Raw genomic sequence first — 21,109 nt, 5'->3', positions numbered from 1 at the left:
TGGGACAGACATCACATTCACAGCACAGAGAGAACACAAAAAAGATGCTAACCACTTTGTCCTCCTTTGTGGCATGCAGTCCAGGTAGCAGTGAGAATTGAGAAAAGTGAAGGTGGAAGTGGAGCAAAAGAGGAAAGGAGAGAAAGAGATGAATGAACACAAAAGAAATAGAGAGGCAGAAAGGGTGAATTTGTGAAATGGGATATTGGACAGATTGTGGGAAAAGAGGGAAAAAAAACAAAGGAGAAAAGGGAAAGAGGATGCGGTGCAAACATTTGTTAATTACATTGTGCAAATTAGATACAGATATTCATATTCAGTGACAGAGCGTGAGGCGGTGGGGACAGGAGTATGTGAATGTACGATATGTGACCACTGACATGTTGGCTGCAGCGACATGCATGACCCAGCTTGACATGACCTTGGTGTGACTCATGACCTGTGACAACAGCAGGGTGTGTCACAGCTCCTCAGCTCCTCAAGGAAGAAACTGGGACACCAAGAGCAACATGGAGCACATTCTTACCTTTACTAACCCTCTGTCTGTACACGTCCGTAAGGATTTGCATTAAGCTATGATAGCTTTGATCACCTTTGGTTTGACCTCAGGATAATTATTTCAAAGATGTTGTTCTTACATCATTTTTAACATGACCTGTTCCATCAATGCTGTGAATAAATGTAAACACACAATTAATAAATCTTTTATTGCTGATTTCTCTTTAATAATACAGTGTGCCCATTATAATGTGAAGCAGGGGTGAAGCTTTGTGGCCTAATCAGTGCGTGGATGGCATTTGCACAGCATGTTGCTGTGACGCCTTCTGCAGGCCACAGGGAGCACTACACAGCTCTGTCATTGGAACTGATTAATTATTACAGGAAGCCTAAAAACAAACAAGAGTTTATAGCCTAATATTTCTAGCAATAATTTTGCAGTCTTACACAGCCCCTGTAGTGCTATGTCTGCAGTGATTGGTAGCATGCCATCTGATAATTGATATTATAGTATATGTCAAAATCGATTTGCTTTCAAAAAAGTTCAGTCTGTTAGGCTCAAAGAAGGATCAGTAAATTTGTGAAATTCAATTCAATTTTATTTATATAGCGCCAAATCACAACAGAAGTTGTCTCAGTACCATTTCCATATGGAGCTGGTACAGATCAAACTTTTTTAAATGATAAAAAACTCTTTTGAAATGACAGTAGAATAGTTGAGAAATCATTTCAAAGCCTGTGGTTACCCTTCGTAAACCTGTGGAAAACTCTCCCTGAGAAATCCAAGTTTGTGTGTATGGAAAAGTTCATGAATTAACACCACGAGACTGCACGCCTCGGGTTTTTTCACAGGATTGGAAAGGTAACCATTATCTTATGTTATTATTTAAGAGCAAGCTCAAAATCTTGTTGATCCCCCCAATTGTGGTACATTTGTGGTAAATGACATTTGGCGCACTATTGCACTGTTTTAGAATGGCTTTTGTTACTTTTTGTGGTACCATGGTACTTTTCAAAATTATATTTTGTACTCTTTGAGGAAAAATGTGTCTGTTGTGCCTGTTCATATGGATACATCTGATGAAGCAAGCTGTTGTACAGACTGCAGCTAGAGGAAAAAAACATGGCTGCTGACGTGGGATAAATGAGCACGCTGTAAGCAGGAGAAGGTCTGCATGTAATAAAACAAAGCTCACACTTTCCTAACCCTGTTATTCTGCTTCGCCAGCCCAGACAACCCGGGACTGAGGCAATCATTGCCAAGGAGCGTCACTTCCGACACATCCCCCCCACACATTATACACACGCATACGCACACACAACCTTTCACAAATGTACACACACAGAAAAGAAATAGCAGACAATTCACACGTTGTGTTCTCTTATCCCTTGTGAGGATTTATGAATTTTTCAGTGACGGTAAAAATTCAGGTGTGTTTTGGTTAAGTGATGCAACGAATCTTACATGGAACTTTGATAAATACAGCTGTTGCATTATCAGAAATCCTTGAAAGGCTGTGACATGTGCTGACACTAAACATACCATGTGTTTGAAAAATGAAATGTCAGACGAAATTTTCACTATTCAGTTCCCATCTGTTTAGTGGATAACAGTGGAATTATGTAATGTAAAGGAACTAGGTTCTTTATATTTGATGTCTTATCATCCCAGTAGACTCTTTGGTTCATTGATTCATTGTGTTAAAGTGACTCTTGTGCTGACTCACAGATGCAAAAACACACTATAACATAAACACATAAAGAAAAATCCAATGAAAGGATAAATCTAATAGGTGTGTATGTTGTTACGCATGAAACGCAGTATTCAAAAAAAGGCCATATTGATTGTTGTTATTTTGAGCATAATTTACCTTCAAATAGATCTTTTGCCTCATCTGTTTTATTTATAGATTGCATTTACATCATGCTAGTGTCATCTGTTTATTTCCATGTAAAAGCCTGTCTGCTGTGAAAGTAATATTAAAGGATTTACCAATCGAGATACTATCTTTATCCCCTACTCTCACTGGCTTTGAGTTCTGCATATGCGTGATGCCAGTGTGAGTTCAGGGCCAGCTGGGCCGTACGGATCCTGAACAGATTGAGGACCAGCAGGCCAAGGGTGGAGGGCCCATAGTCAGGTAAGACACCCAGGAGGAGGTCCTCTCTCTAGGGTTGGAGGAGAGCCCAGAGAGTGCGTGAATGGAAGAGAGCCGGGTCTTAAAATAGTGCAAAAATGGTTGGTTTATGGATAGATGTCACACTGATCTGACATGGACCACATTAATGCTTATAATTTGGTGATATGGTGTGGGCCTTTGTTTTATACTAGTGTGGTCTCTGCGGCCTGTCGCTTAGAGACTTAAACACAGCTCAGTGTTTTTGGTGCACTGTAGCTTTAAATTACATCTTTTATTAGTTTGTTTTCTTTTTAGCCATGTGATGTTCCCCAGAGAAGGAAGCCTACTTAATTTGATGATCCCTGACTTTTGATCTCGCGCCACCAACAGGTGAAAAGACTTGACAGGCTGAACAGTGTGATAGGTCATTATCAACGAGACGGATGAATTTTGGACACTCATGTTCATAAATTACTTGGATTTGCACAGAAACAAATACCTGCAAAACTAATGACACTCTCATCAGCTTCGGCTGTACTTTGTGTTTGGTGCTAATTAAATGTTAGCAATGCTAACATGTTAAATTAACAGGATTTTCACACTGTAAAAATTATCTGTAAACATAAACTGGGTTGCCAGTACAAGCTGCCGCCCTTTGCTAAAAATAACTTTTCACTGCTCACAGTATGGTGACACTCGGGTAAGGTTTTCAGTGTTCCTTTCTTTCTGAACCTTGTTAGCCTCTTTTCATCTCCTGCTCTCACTGGTTCTGCTCTTATTTAGGCATGTTTCCTGAGAAGGTCAGTACTGTCACTGTCTGATGTGCTTTTTTGATGATCTGCAGTTCAGTCACAGGAGACACAGGACAACACAGATGCTGTTACTGGTGCGCTTTCACATCCCAGTGAGCTAAGGTGCTTTGATTTATAACCACTCCACAACACTGCAGCCTCAGACTTAAAATGAGCCTTGAAGGGTCCATGACTGGTGCCAAGCCATTCTTCCAATACACTTTGGTCTCACCAAAATGTGACCAGGAAGCAACAAAGCAGACGGTAACAAACACAGAAGCGGAACGACCAACTGAAACATCAGCTATAGCAGGAATGAGGTGAGAGTGAGAGGGAGAGAGGAAAAGGGGGAGGTGACAGGTCAGGTTCCTCACATTGTTGGAGCGCAGAGAGACCCGCCCTCCACAGCGAGCGCAGAATTTGGTCTGGCAGTAGGAGCAGAGGTGGCCGCAGCCGTCGGCAAACTTAGTCTTGCGGCAGATACCGCAGGTGGGCGCGTCGTCCTTCAGTTGGGTCTGCTGACGCCGCGTCTCTGCCCCGATGCGACGCACCTCCTGTTTGTAGCTCTCAAACTGCTGGTGCAGTGTTCTGAGGAGAGAGAGAAGAGATGAAGGTTGGTCATTAGTGGTACATCTTGCATTCACAGACTTTTTGTGCTTGATAAACTTTACCATTCAGCGCTGTTCAGACAGATCCTCCTGTCTAAATGTCCTCTCATGATAAAAACAAAAACAGCGAAAGCCATGGGGGAATTTCTGAATAACTGAATAATTTTCAAAATAAATAAATCTAACAAACAATAGTGATGTTATACATGTTTGAGAACAACACTTCAGCTCCAGCAAAATAACTGGCAATTAGAGCTCCACTTGAAAGGTGGCTTTCCAAAAAATCATACACGCAATTAGATGAAACCTCAACTCATTTCTGCTCTCTGTGGCTCACAGCCCTTCCACTCCCTGCTTCCCATGCCTATGATGGAAATAACCCAAGTGTGAATTGCAAATCAGGCCATGTGAAAACACCCACAATGTTGTCTCAACAGAACTGTCAAAGGAATACTGCATTAGCATACCATGGCTCTCATATAGGGGACCCAGACAGGCGCTTTAATTTCCTCGCTGAGTGAGAGAGATAGAGAGGAAGGAGATGGCTTCATTCACAGCTTTGCAGCCAATTTGCAGACAAACTTTAGTTAAGTCTCTGGCAGCACACTGACTTTACAGTCTTGTCTGTGAGTTCTTTGTCCAAAAAAAAAAAAAAAAAAAAGCATTAAGACAATGCAGTGCACTTTTGCACATTTGCTGAGGTGAAAATGAGAAATTCATAGTAAATCTGTTAACCTTAAAGAAAAAGTTAAAGTGTTAAAGTGGAAGCAGGGCACTGAACTCCCTCTGCTCACTGATTAATGGTTCGGACTGCGAACAGTATCAATATTCCTAAAATATATGAGCAGCTGATGAATCATTTGCATCTGTAAAATATCAGAAGTGACAATTGTCCATCACACATTACGAGGTCCCAACATAACATTCAAATGAACACTGATGTTAAACTAGATCACCTGCGTCTATTGAAAGCAGACATGTCCTCCTGTTTGTAGCGCTCAGCTGCAGAGTGGGAAACAGGTAAAGAACATAACACCTGATCTGCTGCCAGCAGCTTTTTGTGGTAGAAAAAATCAAACAGATAACAGTCCTCCACCATGACCCATCCACAGTCCAGGGTCAAAGCTGTGTCTTCAAGAATACTTTTGAGTTGGAAAAAGGTTTGTCTTTGTCAGTCTTTACAGAAAAAAAAAAAAAAAAAAAAAAAAGCGTTATGTAATTCCCACAAAGCATACAGTCTCCCTGAAAAAATCTTTCAGAAGCTGCCAAATAGAAACTTTCCCCGTCCAGGAGACGAGTTGACTGAAGTCAGTTGTACATTCCTCTTCACTTGTGCCTGTCTAGGTGTCTCTGGCTAGTGCTCAAGCAGAGACAGCAGACTGCCACCATACAGAGCTGGAACAGGGAGGTGACTGGCGGACTGGGACGCATTCGGCCAATCAGCTGACACAGAGAATGGTTGGAACAGGGACAGCGACTTTGTGACGTGGAATGTTGAATGAAATGTGAAAAAACGTTATTGTAAGGAATGCTTTCTGGAAAAATACACATTGATGTTAAAGGTAGAAAATGAAATATCCTCGAACAGAAGCCTTTAGGCTGATATTGTGAATATTATCCAATCTAAAATGCATGTTTCCCTAATATTTCTTATGTTATGTTTAAGTTCAAATGCTGAAGTTTTGTAATGCCTTAAGGGGACTTTATAGCTAACAGTAATAACCTAGGGGCTCAACATCAAAGCATCTGTGCCATCTATAATGCAAAGCAAGGACACCTCAACATAATAAAGATAATCTCGGAACATCTTCATTTTATACCATTACGCCCATTCTAATCTCTTTGTGTGTCACCAGTTTGAGCTGCGCCTGACTGAGGACGACAGGGTGACGCTTTGAACAAGATGCTTTGATAAAGCATCTGGTGGAATCCTGTAATTGTAATCGTCCAGACAGTGGAAAGCGTCTGCACATTCAAATACTCAAAAGATGCATGCATTTGAATTACACATGCATGTTGGATTCAGTCAATAGTCCTAAATAATGATAAATGGACACTGGAGTTGACTCAAACCTCAGCAAAACTGATCCGTACGTAATTCAAATGGAAAAACATGACACAGCCACCGCAGCAACGTCATAAGTGTGACCTCTGACCCTGAGAAGCTATCTATCCTGCCAATGGGAGTACAGGGGCTGAGCCAAGCCCAGGCACCATGGGAACAGCTGTCAGAAACAGAGGGCGCACAGCCGGTTGTCATGGTAACGCGGTGGCGTCAAACGCCGGGTGTCAGTGGGTGTCAGTGCACCAGCTGTTCTGTTCTTAGAGCCACGGTTTCATCAGTCTTTTCTACCTCTTCCATGCATTCAGCAGACATGTACTGTTCAAGCTGCACGAGGCGACTTCTTTATAGAAAAATACATCTGTGTTCTCAGGCTGAATCACAAAGGAGCTCTGCAGCAGTGAGGAGAGTCTCACCACCTTTGACTGAAAACCTTGAGGTTTAGCTGGAGAAAACTCAGGTCTGGACAATCCAGGAAATGATGAAACACAAAAAGATCTCTTAAATGTTATTTACAGTAAAGCCCATTCAGTGAAATCTGAATCCCATTATTATATTCTCATATACCTTTATGTAAAGACACTTGCATGATATCTGGATTGTCCAGATTTTTGAACTGGTCACCTCTTCCCACCACCCTTACCTACTGGTGGCCTATAGAAACCTATTGTTAGGCTAAACCTGTGTTAACTGAATTCTCTGTGGACAGATCAGGACAAGGTGTTTCTATCAAAGCATGGATTAATGCAGCTTTAAATTAGAGTGGTTTAATGTGTACCTGCATGTCTTCAGACAAACCCTACAACTCTGTTTCACATTTGATAACTGAGAGAGTGAGAGTTGCACGATGAATGTGTGACAAGAACATGCTCTCAAAAACCGTGCAAAGAGAAAGTGGGAGACTGACACACTATGAATGGTTAAAAACAAACAATATTCAGTGACAGTGAGCTTTGTCCTCAACTGGAGAGCAATTGCCTGTGTGAAGAATTAGGCCCATATATAATACAGATTTCACAGCTGCAGCGTTCATCGAACATGTGAAGCTCTCCATCACACAGACACCTTCATAAATCTAAAATTCACACCCTATTAGTAGGCAATGTGGCAGTCCAGATTCACGCTCTCTGAGTCAGCACACACTTCTCATATACATCGTAATTTCCACCTAAATGCACATCATGAACACTACCTCTGTGTTAATCTCAACCTTGACTCAGCAGGAGATATCTGAGTGACCCCAACCAGACGGATGAAAACGTAATCACTCTGTGAAGACAGGAAAATAGGTCCTCTCAGGAAAGGATGTGCTCTCCGTGTTCACTCTACTGTGTGTTCATGGATTACTGGCCTGAGCCTGCTGCCTCCCCAGGAGTCAGCCACCATGCCTGGGATCACAGGTGGTGAAGAATGAGCAGAGCAGACAGACTCTGTCCATTGTCAGTATATGTAAAAGCCATTGTTATTGTTTTTAAAACACTAATCAATATTGTTTTTGTATTAACAATGAGTCAAATTACTGTGTGCAACGTGATCGCTCATAGTGACAAACCCACATTGTGTGTGTTTCCCCAACTCAGCATTTCCTCTCAGCTCTATGTAGCCTTTCAGCCTCTTTTAGCTCACTGCATCGGGCTCACAGTCCACAACTCAGCTGTCATTCACTTCTCAGCCAGCTGCTTTCTGATCATCCCACTGTACGCCACCTGTTCAGCACCAAACAACAGACAGACAGACAACATTGGTCACCGGCTGGTCAACATACTGAGGTGTTTATCAGCTGAAGAGACAGATATTTTTCTCAGGAATTGGTGGAGACTAGAATGGAGCGACAAAGGGTGTGAATATTAGACACAGATTAACTGAGTGGACCGAAACACAACTCCAATAAAGGCTATGCTAATGTTCCTCCGTGTCTGCTGGATACATAAATATGAAATTGTACCGCTGTCGCCCACAATCAATTAATGCAGCTTTAATCACACCTGTGTTTCACCACATGACAAGTACAAAATGGCTACTGTGAAAGATTTCTCTTGTTCATTAAAAATGACATTGCATTCCTAAACTACTCCACACTAGCAGTAACTAGTTACAGACTTACATGTAATCTAATGACTTATGTAATGCCTCTTTAAGCAGAAGTTAGCCATATTCTCGTCACCCGCAGCCCCCAGAGCTAAGTTAACGTGTCCTGAGCAGGACTTGTGTTTTTGCTAAACACAAAACATGATATCCATTACAGTACACTAGCTACTCATTACCGAAAAAGTAACCTATTCACACTACTGTAATGTGTTACTATGTGACACCATTAGCATTTGGCCCAGGCAGACAGTGACCAGGGGGGTCCAAGTGGTGTGAACCGGCTGAACTGTGGCTGTCTCCTTTCTCTAGGTCAACACCACGGGCCAGCAGGGACAGCCAGAGAGCCAGATGTGGGTTAGCTCAGCTTTGGCCTTGTCAAAACAAGTGTGCAAATGAGCACACATGCACACGCTTGCATACACTCAAACGCACATAGGCAAATACAAACAATGACACAGACAGAAAACCCACATACATGCATCTATGGGTTTGCCTTCGCCTAGGGCCTCACATATTCAGCTCAGCATGTCCAAGGACTCCCTCCCTCTTTCTGCCTTTCTGTCTTGTTCTCTTTATCTCTCCCTCTTGTGTCTCCACTCTCTTCACCAGTCGCTGTTGTGGAGTTGTTAATTAGCACCGCTATGAATACATTGCCCAAGGATGGGGAGGGGTGTGTGTGCATGTGTGTACTGTAGGTGTGTGTGTGTGTGCGTAGGGCAGTACTATTTCTGTCTCATCAGCTGATTCCTGGTGAGGCCTTGCAGAAGACGAGGAGATGCACATATTAAATGAAAAGAAGCAGCCTGTGTTTTGCGGCCCCTGGCAAACGGCAGCAGGAAATGCTGATGGACCGTTCACTAAGCTCTGCCACCTTGGCTATTGTTGCTGTGCCTGTAGTAGTGTGTGCCAATTCACAATTTTTGAGACCCAGTAGTAAAGACGAAGAACAAGAACGAAATGTTTCTCATTCTTAACCCAAGGGTCATGTATTTTATTTATTTATTTATTTTTTGGCTGAAACTGATTTTATCAGCTGTAGCTAGCTAGCAGAAGTTAATACTAAGGCTAAAACTCTGAGTTGGCTGAAAACCCCATTGCAAGCTGACTTTTTTGACCTTTTTTTTTTTTTTCTTTTTAAAAAAAAGGACCTTGGTCTTGATGGCACATGATGGCTACATACATGATATCATAATTCAGACTAAAGCTACTGAAAAGTCATCATCCTCACCAGCTAATCATCTATGAAGAAGACATGAAAATTGGATTGCAATGTCATGAAAAGCCATGGATACTTTGGATGGTTACTACAGAAAAACAAAGTTGGGAAAGCAGCACAGTAGATTTATGCTTTAATATCTGTATTTCTAAAAAGTTTCACTTTTACAGTGGAGTACGTGAAGGTGAGGACTAACCAATGAGTTTGGCAAACATAACATCTAACGCAAGATGTTCCTGGGTGGATTTGGAAAGGCTTTAAAAAAGACAACACCCTCCAAACTATTGAAATATCAAGTATTGCTATTATTAGAGCATTATACACACAATTTTGGCACATGGAAAAAATAAATCTTCTTCTTGACTGGACAGTCGCTGTTCAGGGGTGGAGTTTAGCAAGCAGACAAAGGACACGAATGGTTGCAGCAACACAAACTTGCATTTTTCAGAGGTTTGTAGCTTTTAGTTGAAAGAGAAAACAAGTGTGGTCCCAGCACGCCATGACAGCACAACGAGGGTGCTAGAGACCTGGAAAATGACTGACACATGCTGTAAGGAGGAAAGGAAGGGAAAGGAAAGGAGGAGTCAGGGTGGAGGCGGCGTGATCAGAAGAGGTAAATGAAAGGGGGCAGACACAGACAGGAAGACGATACAGTGGGTATAAAGGGAAACAGGAAGACAGGAAGAACAGGTGAAGAGTGTATATACTAAGTCTCTGAAGTCTTCCCACCTCAGAAAGAGATGGATAGACAAACGGCTGTCTACAGGGACGAGGAGGAGGTGGAGGATGAGGAGGAGGAAGTGGAAGGAGAACAAGCGAAAAAGCAAAGGCTGAACAAAGAGAGCCAAGACGGAAACAAGCGTGGGCCAGAGACCAGTGGAGGAGAGGAGCCGATGCATCCGGAGCCACTCTATAAATACCACTTGAGAAGAGGAGTGGATGATGGAAAGTGGATGGAGACAGGATGATGGAAAGAGGAAGGGGAGGAAGAAGTGGAGGAGAGAAAGGTAGATCTGTTCAGGAACACGGTTAATCAGTTCATAAGAGCAGGAACATTAGTCGTTTATTGGAAATGAATGAAGTTGTGTGTAAAAAGATACCCCCCCCAAAAAAAAAAAAAATCTTACTAGTCCTGCTGGAGTGTGCTGTGTGAAGTGATAAAAGGAGAAAGGAGCAAGGGGAGGGAAAGAAAACAGCAACAGATGGGTGATTAAACGAATGCAAACATCTTCTTTGTTTTCTTGTTTGCCTGCCATGATGATATCCATGACGGCTTTTACACTTTCCACTTTTACACGCTCCCTCCGCTGTCAAAAGGCTATAAAATGCTACTAACGTCATAATGCTAGCAGAAATAAAGCACCCAGATGGCAAGTGTGTATCTATCTATAGGGCAGCAATTTCTCAAACAATCTGGTCAATCCTCCGTAGCTCGATGGGGTTTGATTCCCAGCTGTCATTCTTAGAGCCTCTTCCACGCTGACTGCTGGAGTCACATAAACCTGCTGCTTTAGTACACGGCTTTAGGGGAGCAGTGATCAATGAAGAATCTAGACTTCATGGTGTCTCAAGGCTAGATTTCATGAAGTTTTAGAAGAAACTTTTTACATTGTTTGTCGGTCGGTTGGTCAGTTACTTTGGTCCAGATTGAAATATCTCTTGAACTACAGGCTGAATTGTCATGAAAAACTGTGCAGACATTGATAGTCTCCAGACGCTGACTCCCACCCTCACTGACTCTTACTGACTGACTCTTACTTTTTCAGATTTGAGTGAAATGTCTCAAGAGCAGTTGGAATGGATTTCCACAGAATCTAGTAGACCTGCAGACAGTCATGGTCTGCTCAGGATGAAGTGTAATTCAGCTTTGTTGAGCTCCTGACATCTACCACCATACTGAGGTCAAACTTTCAATATGTCCAATAGGACCAAGTAACTACATTCCCATCAGCCTCACCTACACACTGTTTGGTGTTAATTAGCAAATGTCACTGTGCTAACACTGTGTTAGCTGCTAAACAATATGCAATAATTATCATTGAAAGCATGTTAGCATTTAGGTCAAAACAAATCACGGCTATCATGTGCTCTGAGTGTTTACGTGGAATTTTGCATATTTGACATCTTTATAAATAGGGGGATGTTGACTAAATTCAAAATAAATTGATTTAAGTTTCAATATACTCCAAATGACAGGCATTTGTAAGAGTCACTGCGGGCCTGAAGAGGTTCAATAAACAGACTTGATGTTGTCTTGTTCAACAACAGTTCAGACTTGTTGTTGTTGGTTCAGTTCTGTTTCTCACACACCGCCACTGTTGCAGCCCCATCACAGCACACACTGAGAGTTTTAGCCTCATAGCTTTAGCCTGTCTTCAGCCGATAGCATCAGACTGAGAAGCCCCTCCCGTGGCCGGTGCTTAGATGTTGATAACTCTTTTTATTGATGCTGTGAGTGTTTTACCCATTTTCATGAAGCGAAGTGCTTTTTTGGCATGGACTCCTGACCGTGTATGTGTGTATATGTGTCTGTGTGTGTGTGTGTGTGTGTGTGTGTGTGTGTGTGTGTGTGTGTGTGTGCGTGTGTGTCTATCACTCTATCATTCTCCTCCTCATGCATTTATTTTTTGTCTTTTCCATTTATATCCCTTTAAACTCTTCCTCCATTTGCCTGATTTCTTTTCCACTCGTCCTGTACCTAACTCCATCTCATATCTTCATTGTTGTATATTGGATTTCACTCCGTCAAAGCCCAGTAACTGATAACAATGTTGTCTTCCACATCACTGTAAACTGCATATACAGCTCACTTTGCACTGTCCTCCTCTCTGCATCTGAAATTCTGAGACACACATGCACAAATCACACGTAGCATACAAAGCCTCTGACCTCACTCAGCCAGCTGGGTGACGTTTAAGCCTCCATCCGAGTTGGTGGAGTAGTTGTGGAGTAATTATGGACAACCTCTAATCCCCTCACTCTATCCCAGTGGCCACAGCCAGCAGCCCACTCCTCTGTTACCCCCCTCCTTCCTCTTCTTCACTGAATTTTCTGTGAGCCACACCAACCTCCGCACGTAGTAAGCTACAAATAAAAGTAATTGCTCTGTTGGATTGTTGTTGTTCCACGGCTAGCCTCGTGTCTTACTCCCGTCCAAAATGTGCTTGAGGAGAATGTGCAGAATTTATGTTTCACAGCTGTTTTATTCATGCAGGAGAGAAGTAAGGAGTAACATGGTGGCGCTCCAGAAAATAGGAGGCAATATCTATAAAAATGCAGCTTATACTTGTTTACTTGTTACCTGTTTAGTCATGCGCACATACAACATTAGTAACCAATTGTATGTGAATCAGATCAGGGCACAAGGGACCAGACTGAGCCATCAAACCTAACTGAGATACTCTACTCTTTGCTTCTGTGTGGTGTCACTTGCTCATCATTTGAAACATTGACTGTAACGAAACAATGGAAGATAACCTGTTTTATTGCTTTCGGGCCACTGGGATGATTTTATCTTAGTTCTAAATCTTCAGAGCTGTCAGTACAGTGTGACATCACTGTTGGGTGTAGTTATAGGTGCAGTAGAGTGATGATGATGTGACGCTCACAGGTGCAGCAGACTTTGATGAAGCACCAGCCTCCAAGGTTGGAAAATGAAGCCAATGTGCGAGTGCTAAAACTGCAGTTCCCTGAATGGCCACCTGAGGCTGCCTCCGAAACGAGTCCCCATAGACCCATTAAAATGCTCAACTTTTCAGCAGAAATAAGCATATTCACAGGCTGCAACCAAAAGTTTCCTTGTTTATGACAACTGTACACCAGTTGAATCTTTATATAACTCACTCATTTTAGTTTTAAAGTTATGTATAATCGCGGACATGGCTGCTTTGAGTGACAGCTACCCGCCATGTTTCAGCAACCAGGCTTCACCTCCACCTCTTTGTCCATTTTAGCATTAACAGGGAGTTAGGTGGAGTCAGGCACTGCCAAGATGGCCGGAGTCACTGTGACTGAGCTTCACAATGGCTCTTCAGAAACCCTGGCGACATCACTCAGACTACGTTCATGTTCTCTGTGACATTACAGTGGAGAGGGCAGCAAAACACAGTTATTTAGTAAATATATTTAAATACCGAATATAATAATATACCGAATTTAAGTCAGAATATAAAGCAGCAGTTACATTACAGGTGTGTCACAATCTTCTCTCTTAAACACATTCACACAAACACACACAGCCACATGTCGTGGACACAGTTCAATTCACAATGATTTAACATTTAAGGTTTTCCAATAAGCATGGAGAGACATTTTTGAGTGGTGGCTGGTGTTACCAGAGAGGACAAATTTGAGTACTATACAATGTTGTGTGTGGCTGCTCATGATATAATCCCATCACTTCCTCTGACCACAAACACAGACAGGGATGGAAGGAGAGAGGGAGAGAGATGTAGAGAGCCTGGTCAGCCGAAGTAGAATGCATTCTCATTAAACTTTAATGCTGGGGAGGTCTGGGAGCACTAAAGAGGCTCACTCAGGTCTTGCACTCTCTCTCAACACACTCACTCAGAGTCCCACCCAGCCCACACACTGCCAACCACCATCCCTCCCCATCCTCTGAGAGCGTGAAAGGCCACGTCCTGGTTCTCTGTTACATACTGTCCCCTATGTCTCTGCTACTGTAGCTAATGATTAACCAGATCTCAAATCAGCCCAGCTGTATCAACACAAACACAAGGCTGTTTCCCAAATTGCACAAGATAGTAAAAGACCAAAGATAGATCAGAGGTTTAAGGTCATGTTCACTTGTCTAGTCTTGGACAATAAGAGAAACAGGAACAGTTTTAGAACACTGTGGGAAGTTCTGAGTTCTATCACACATTCACTGCATGGACAAAAGCATGTGGACACCCAAACATTTCAACCCTGTATGATAGCTGAACACATTGTTGAAACAGCTGTTTGCTGTCAGTTGTTCATTTGGTTAGTCATCCAGTCCCTCATGCATACAAGTGGCCACAGTGCTGTGATACAGTAGTTAAAATGTTGCTGTATAACAGCCTCCACTCTTTTGGTTTCAGGCTTTCCACCAGTTTTTTTACCTGACTGTGTGGATTTGCATGGGGGCCAACGCTGATGTTGGGTGATGAGCTCTTGCTTGATGAGTTAGAAGTCAGGGCTCTGAGCAGCCCGAGTTCATCCACACCAAACTGGGAACATCACACGGTTTTAAAAAGTCTCGATGGGGGCCGCTCAGCAATCTAAACAGGCCAGTATCCAAAGGATTATGATCATACTGGAAGAATCTGAAGCGTGCAGCCTCCAGTGCCCATGTTCATTGTCAGCGCAGGAAGTAGTTTGTCTTTCATGTAACAAAGCAGAAAATGCAAGAGTGTGGAGGTCAGGGTGGTGGATGGGTGTGTAGCACACAACTGTCCAAACATGGTAAGTTTAGAAGTTTTAAAAACGCTGGAATTGGATGTTAAAAAACATTGTCACTGAACGGGATCATCCAGTGGTTCAACATCTGCGTTCTTAGGGTTGTGTCTGACATATCACTGTCAGCTGAAACATTTCAAGATTTCTCTGGATCTAAATGAAGAAGTCAAGCCCAGACCATTGACAACAGCCACTGTTCGAAAGCATAAAACCACCACAGCACCACATAGCTTCAACATGAGGGTGGTTTGGCAGCTTATTTGGAATTGCATCCAGTTGATTGCTCACTAAACTTCTGCAAAATTCATATTATTTGAAAGCTCAAAGCCTTGTGATTATATTTGTGTCAACCACTTTAAAATCTTAATTATATACAAGACACTAGAGTGAAGTTCAAAAAACAGAGAGAATATCCTACGTATGTACTATTTTGTGCATCTGCAAATTTGTTACAGCATCACTGAGATTCATTCAGAATTTTTGACATTAAATTCCAAAGAGTTGCCTTTCAGAAGAGACCGTGATTATGACTATGAGTCATAATCAAGAGTGTTAAAGAATACTAAGAATACTAATCATTTTATTGCTTGATTTAAAGAGCTTTAATAAATTACATACTTTTACTTCAGTGCATGCTGAGATTTCTGCCTTTCAAACTCTTTCAAAAACTTTCTGGCCGACATTTAAATCATGGTGTTTGCATGCACGCCTGCGTACACACTCACACTGAGGTATAACCCAAAAGTCTTGTGGGGTCATCTGACAGAGAAAAACTGAAACACAAACACAAGATGCAGCTCTTTGAGACACACAGCAGAGATGACAGATGCGTAGAAAAACTGGCAAGAACACATATACACACTGATGTTGCACAAACACAAGCCAGAAATCATGTACACACACACACACACACACACACACACACACACACACACACACACACACACTGTTTCCATCCCCCTGCACCCCACTGGCTTCCATTCCTCCAGGTGTTGCAGACACACCCGACTGCCTTTGGGTTCTTTTAATTAAGAGCAAAGTGTGAAGATCCAATCCAGCACACTCTGAACACACACACACACACACACACACACACACACACACACACACACACACACACACACACATATAGGGAGTACATGGATTCATGCTCTCTCCAGCTATCTGGAAAAGAGTGGAGGCTGACTGAAAAGCAACAGGACAAACTGTACAGTGACAAAGACATTCTGTCTTTTCAAGACTGTACCTTCCTTCTGCAAGCTTTCATCCACAGACTGAGAAAAAAGCAGCACCATCTGGGTATGTGCTGCCTCTCATAAGTACTGCAGCACACATGCTCTCAGACATGCTGTATATATACTGTGTGCATGTGAATGTGTGTGTTTGAGTGTGTGTGTGAGTGTATGTTTGTGTTAGAGGGTATGAGAGCATGTGTTCACCTCTCTAACATAGTATTGACCACAGCTTTCTCATTTACATTAAACTACATGATCACACGTATACACATACACAAACATATATCTGCACTCATGGACAAAGAGTAATTAGAGGAACTCGACAGTGGGCCAAAACTGAAGCAGGTTAACAAGAAAAAAAAGGAGTTCAGAACATCAACAGCAGCCAGTGAACTGAATATTTCAGGAAGCGCTTCCAAGTGTGTGCTATTTTCAGAGCTGATCCATAATTCAGCATTAGCATTTTCTCACAGAAACCTTGAAACTCTTAAGTCTGTTCGGGAAAATGTTTCTCTTTATCTCAGCTGAGAGATACCAAATTGGGTTTAGTGGGGATCTTTTTTTTTTTTACTCTAGAGACGAAATTTGGTAACTATACATAATGTTAGCTGTGTTGAGCAAATACACTGAAACTTTCAGAGAAAGAGGAAGGATGTCTGTTTGGAACTGGATAGAAACAAAATGAATGATGTTATCGTAGGGCCAATGCATACAACAAGTTTAGATGATACAATGGACAGTTAGAGGCTGGTAAAAGCATGTCTGCTCCCACAATAACAAGCATTAGTCAAGATGAATTCAAATGCATGGAGACAGACAAACGCTACATATTATCAGCTTGCAGACATAGTTTTTCATTCTGCAACTGTAAGTTTATTTCTAACTCTGACAAAATAAATCACAGCTCGAGTTTGTACATGTAGATTGTAAAACTACCTAAAACATCCTAAACTCAGCTTAGCCAATTTTTTCTGTGCAGAATGAAGTTCTTTTTCGAATACATTTATAATTGCACACCATAATGCATTTCTGAGACTATGATTAATACTGGTGTGGACTGGTGGTTGTTGGCCCTGTGTGGCTGCACCATTTTACTTGTCACTACATCACTATTTGTAGTAAATATATGAATGGAAAGCAGCAGTGAAGGTAAAACGAAGAGCTATCACGAGAAATGTTCAAACAATTTCTCATTTTCACAAAGTAAACTAGATTGTCCATGTCCGAATATTTGATGGAAGCCTCAAAGCCAACCATCCATACATGAGACAGACCCACAAATCCTGTCCTGGCTCAGCTCAGTCCAGTCCAGCTTCAAAGAAGACCCAAAGGAAGGTGGTTCTGTGTTTGAACACTGCATACAAAAAGATGCTTTCTGGGCCTTAAAACTTTCCAGTATGTTAAGTTTCTGGCTGCACTCTGATCACTGACTGAAGCCGTTTCGACTATGACAGATGAAGAGAAGCACCTCATGTGACATTACTGATCAGGGTGTGGCCAGAGATTCAACATGCCTGAAAGTTACAGCTGATTTACAGATATTCATTTATCACCTGTAGAATTCCACCAAAATCACCTTAAACATTTATTGACCCAAACATCTGCATATTCTTAATTCTACTCCATTGCCACATCAGTAAAATCAACTCTTCCATTTAGTATCCATCTATTCCTTCTATAACATTAAGAGGAAGTGCCATGACTATTTGCACATGCTCATTAGACATTTGTCTGTCTGGTTATATATCAACGTGAAACATCAACTTTCATATAAAAATTACAACAAATTTTGTGTAGTTAGACAACTTTTAAATGACCCGCTATGATGGAGAATGGATGGAATGGATGGATGGAAAGAATGAATGGAGCTAAGCAAGGCTAAACTCACTTTACATATACTTTCAAACTGCATGCAGACAGACAAAGCTTCAACTGAGTTTGTTTCAACACTACTTAAAGCTGCACTAAAAAAATATGCATATTTTTTGACCTACTTGGTGACAAAGCAGGAAGTTATAAACACAACATGAACCTTTTATCACCCTGTGAAGTTGTTAGAGTCAGTGTGTCAGCAAACAGCTGCGTATTTACATCTTCTTTAGATACAGAGCAACATGAGCCTTCATTTGGGGTCAAGTTTCTGGCCACCTGATGAATGTAAAGTCCAATATTCACTCTCTCTGACAGGAGCAGCAGAGTCAGGTGATAATTCTCTGTGGGTTCATTACTATGAGTAACTCCCTTCACGTTACACAGTCACTTTATTCATTGTTACACAAAAATATTGTTTAGTGCAGCGTTAAGGGAAAAATAATCAAATCCATCAAAAGCCAAACCATCATTTTAAGTCCTACAGTGAAGCAGAAGTCAAACTGTTTCTCCTATACATGAAAGCCTACTCTTGACCTTGGACACAAAACTACAAATGACCTCCAGGTGGACAGTAGCAGCCATATTCGACAGCAGACAGGAAGGAGGGCTTCGCTGCCCTCTAGATGCACCCTGTAGCCTGCAGCCTTGGGGAGCCCTGGTAAAGAGATTAGCAATGCGTGCTTGTGTGTGTGTGTGTGTGTGTGTGTGTGTGTGTGTGTGTGTGTGTGTGTGTGTGTGTGTGTGGGACCCCTTGCAGAAGCTCTTCCCATTCTTTCTGTCTCCCCCTCTTCTCTCTCTTTCCACTGCTCTAATCCTTAAAACCTCTAAATCCTCCCCCTTCTCCCTCCTTCTGTGCCCCAGGTCCTGATTTCTTCTTCTGTCCAGCTGGTGTCAAGCAACAGACTGCAGCCAATCAGCACGTTGCTCGTGTTGTGTCGTGTCGTACATCAGAAAAGTGAGAGATGCTACTAAACATAAAACCAAAGCCAGATGTGAGTTCACTAAAACTCAAGAAGTACTACTACTAACAGTGTTTACTTATACACTCTGCCTTAACATCAAAAAGCGGGGGGCCTACATTAACCACACCCACCACTCCAACCTTAAGGCCCTGTGTTTTGCATCCACCCCCGTCTGCAATGTCTACAACCTCTCTGCTGAGCGCATCAATAGCTTACACATTATTTCTATATTTACATTTTGGAAACCTCAAAAGCTCCCAGGGGTGGCGGGGAACTTGGAATGTTGGGCTGCAGAGAAAAGATTTCCTGCTGCAGTGCTCGGAGGAGGATTTCCAACGCCACAGCAGACGCAGGTCACTGCTGCGTTCAGCACTCCCCACAGCGTGACAGCTCCCCTCCACCAACATCCTCTGGATTAGGAAGTCAATGGAGGTTTAGCAAGTCAATGGAGAGCGGCTCTGAAGTCTGTGGTGTATTAGACATGGACAAAGTGTTCGTTAGCGCTGTGAATCAGTGAAGCAAAGCTCAGGTGCTGACTTCTCACAGCCTGACCAGAGCAAATTATTGGCCAGAACCAGGTGTTCTGGCTCAGCAACAGACCAGGACGCTCCAGTTTCTCTCCTGCTGGAGGTTAAACTCATGTCAGATAAAGTCCAGTATCAGTATAACCTTATCGCTGCCAGCTGCTCAGGTCCCAGGCAACGCTGCAAACAGACTGGACAGGGCTGACCAGGTGAACAGTCTTGACGTAAGGAACAGAATGTTCTTTCTGGTTATTGTTATTTATGTCCCCCTCTGCCACCAAAGAAGCTGATTCTGTTGCATAATTTTCATAGACGGGGAGGTTGGTTTCAATTATAAGAGCAAAATTATACAAAAATAAATTTATTCTGTGTTAAAACATAGATATATAAACAGAAATAGACCAGAAATTGATAAATTATTTGATCAATTTAGCCTGATAGTCAGACATCGTAATTCACCTGCATAGCTGAACCAGTTGCTGTGACCAATGATTCAAACGTCTGGAACCAAATTCAGCTTTGTTGACTAAGATCATTTGAGTAACAGCAAAAAGACAATAAGGATGGTAGAAACTTGTGGAGGGCATGTACTGTATGTGACAGTCATGTACATTCAATGGCTCTGTGACCAAATGAAGCCTTTTAGCGTGGTTTTGCTTTTACTATGAAACAAAATTAAGATGATCAGTGTTTGCCATCCATCAATGCCAGTATCTTTTTTGTTCCTCCTCTAATCCTATTGAGTTTTGGCATTAAATAGTTCTCTCCACACATTACGACACATATATAATGCCATACAGCATCACCCATATTCAGATTCTTTTACCCAACAGAGCTTGTTTCTTTGCTAAAATCAGGAAAATAAGTATACAGTCCATTAACCACAATCCATAACCAGACCTGGAATTTCAGAATTTTAGGGGCCAGGCCACTTGGCTTGCAGGGGTGAAATGTTTTTGAGGGCCAAAGGCTTACTTAAAAAGGCTGATGCATTTCTAAAAGCATTAATGCCTTTTTTAGTAAAGAGTGTGACACTTCAAGATAAATAGAAACATTTTTTTTATCAAATCATTTTCTTATATCATTAGGAAAGGTTTGCGGTAATGTGCATGTGCAACTCAGATGAGGAGGAAGCGAGATGGTTGACTTGTTTGCGACTAACATCATCAGCTCCACACAAAACAATGTGCTTAATACAGAATGTGACATATAAAATAGAAGAAGCACTAAAATCCAATTTAAAAAGGCATGTCCTATTTGTCCAGCGTGGTATAACAAATTGGTATTGGGTTGAAAAAACTGCAGTTATTCTCAATTCAAATGTTTATGTTCAATAAACTACACCGCAATCAATATATCTGTAGTACATGAGACCAATTAAGTGTTTGCTCAATCAGAATTTCAAATATATGGGAGAGTCAACACGAGGGTATTGAAAGTAACATTGACAGTCGCCTTTGAGTTCAATCGGCCGGGAAAACCCCAGGAAAAAAAAAAAAACTAAACAGGCAGATGTGCATATGATATTCAGAAGCGTCTGAAGGCCAGAATTCCTGCCCTGTCCATAACTATCTGCTCCACAGAGATATCACGTGTGCTCATGCTGCTGCTCATAGACATTTACCACAGTGCCATCTGATCCATCACTAACAGCCTACACTGTAATGAAGAGGAAGAGGTTGGATGATTGTCAC

At 42.0% G+C, this 21,109-nt stretch overlaps 1 protein-coding gene across 20 annotated transcripts in view; it reads right to left on the bottom strand.

The window, feature by feature from the left end:
- rims1b (regulating synaptic membrane exocytosis 1b) overlaps positions 1-21,109 on the bottom strand; it is a 71,094-nt gene that overhangs the window by 46,291 nt on the left and 3,694 nt on the right. For all 20 annotated transcript variants that reach the window (XM_076727999.1, XM_076728000.1, XM_076728003.1 and 17 more), the window contains exon 2: positions 3,784-3,997. In XM_076727999.1, the coding sequence (XP_076584114.1) occupies positions 3,784-3,997 (214 nt within the window). The remainder of the gene's footprint in view (positions 1-3,783; positions 3,998-21,109) is intronic.

This window comes from Chaetodon auriga, chromosome 4 (assembly GCF_051107435.1).
Source record: "Chaetodon auriga isolate fChaAug3 chromosome 4, fChaAug3.hap1, whole genome shotgun sequence".
In the NCBI taxonomy this organism is placed as follows: domain Eukaryota; kingdom Metazoa; phylum Chordata; class Actinopteri; order Chaetodontiformes; family Chaetodontidae; genus Chaetodon; species Chaetodon auriga.
The sequence above is the reverse complement of the archived record's forward strand: the minus strand, read 5'-3'. Positions and strand labels throughout refer to the sequence as shown.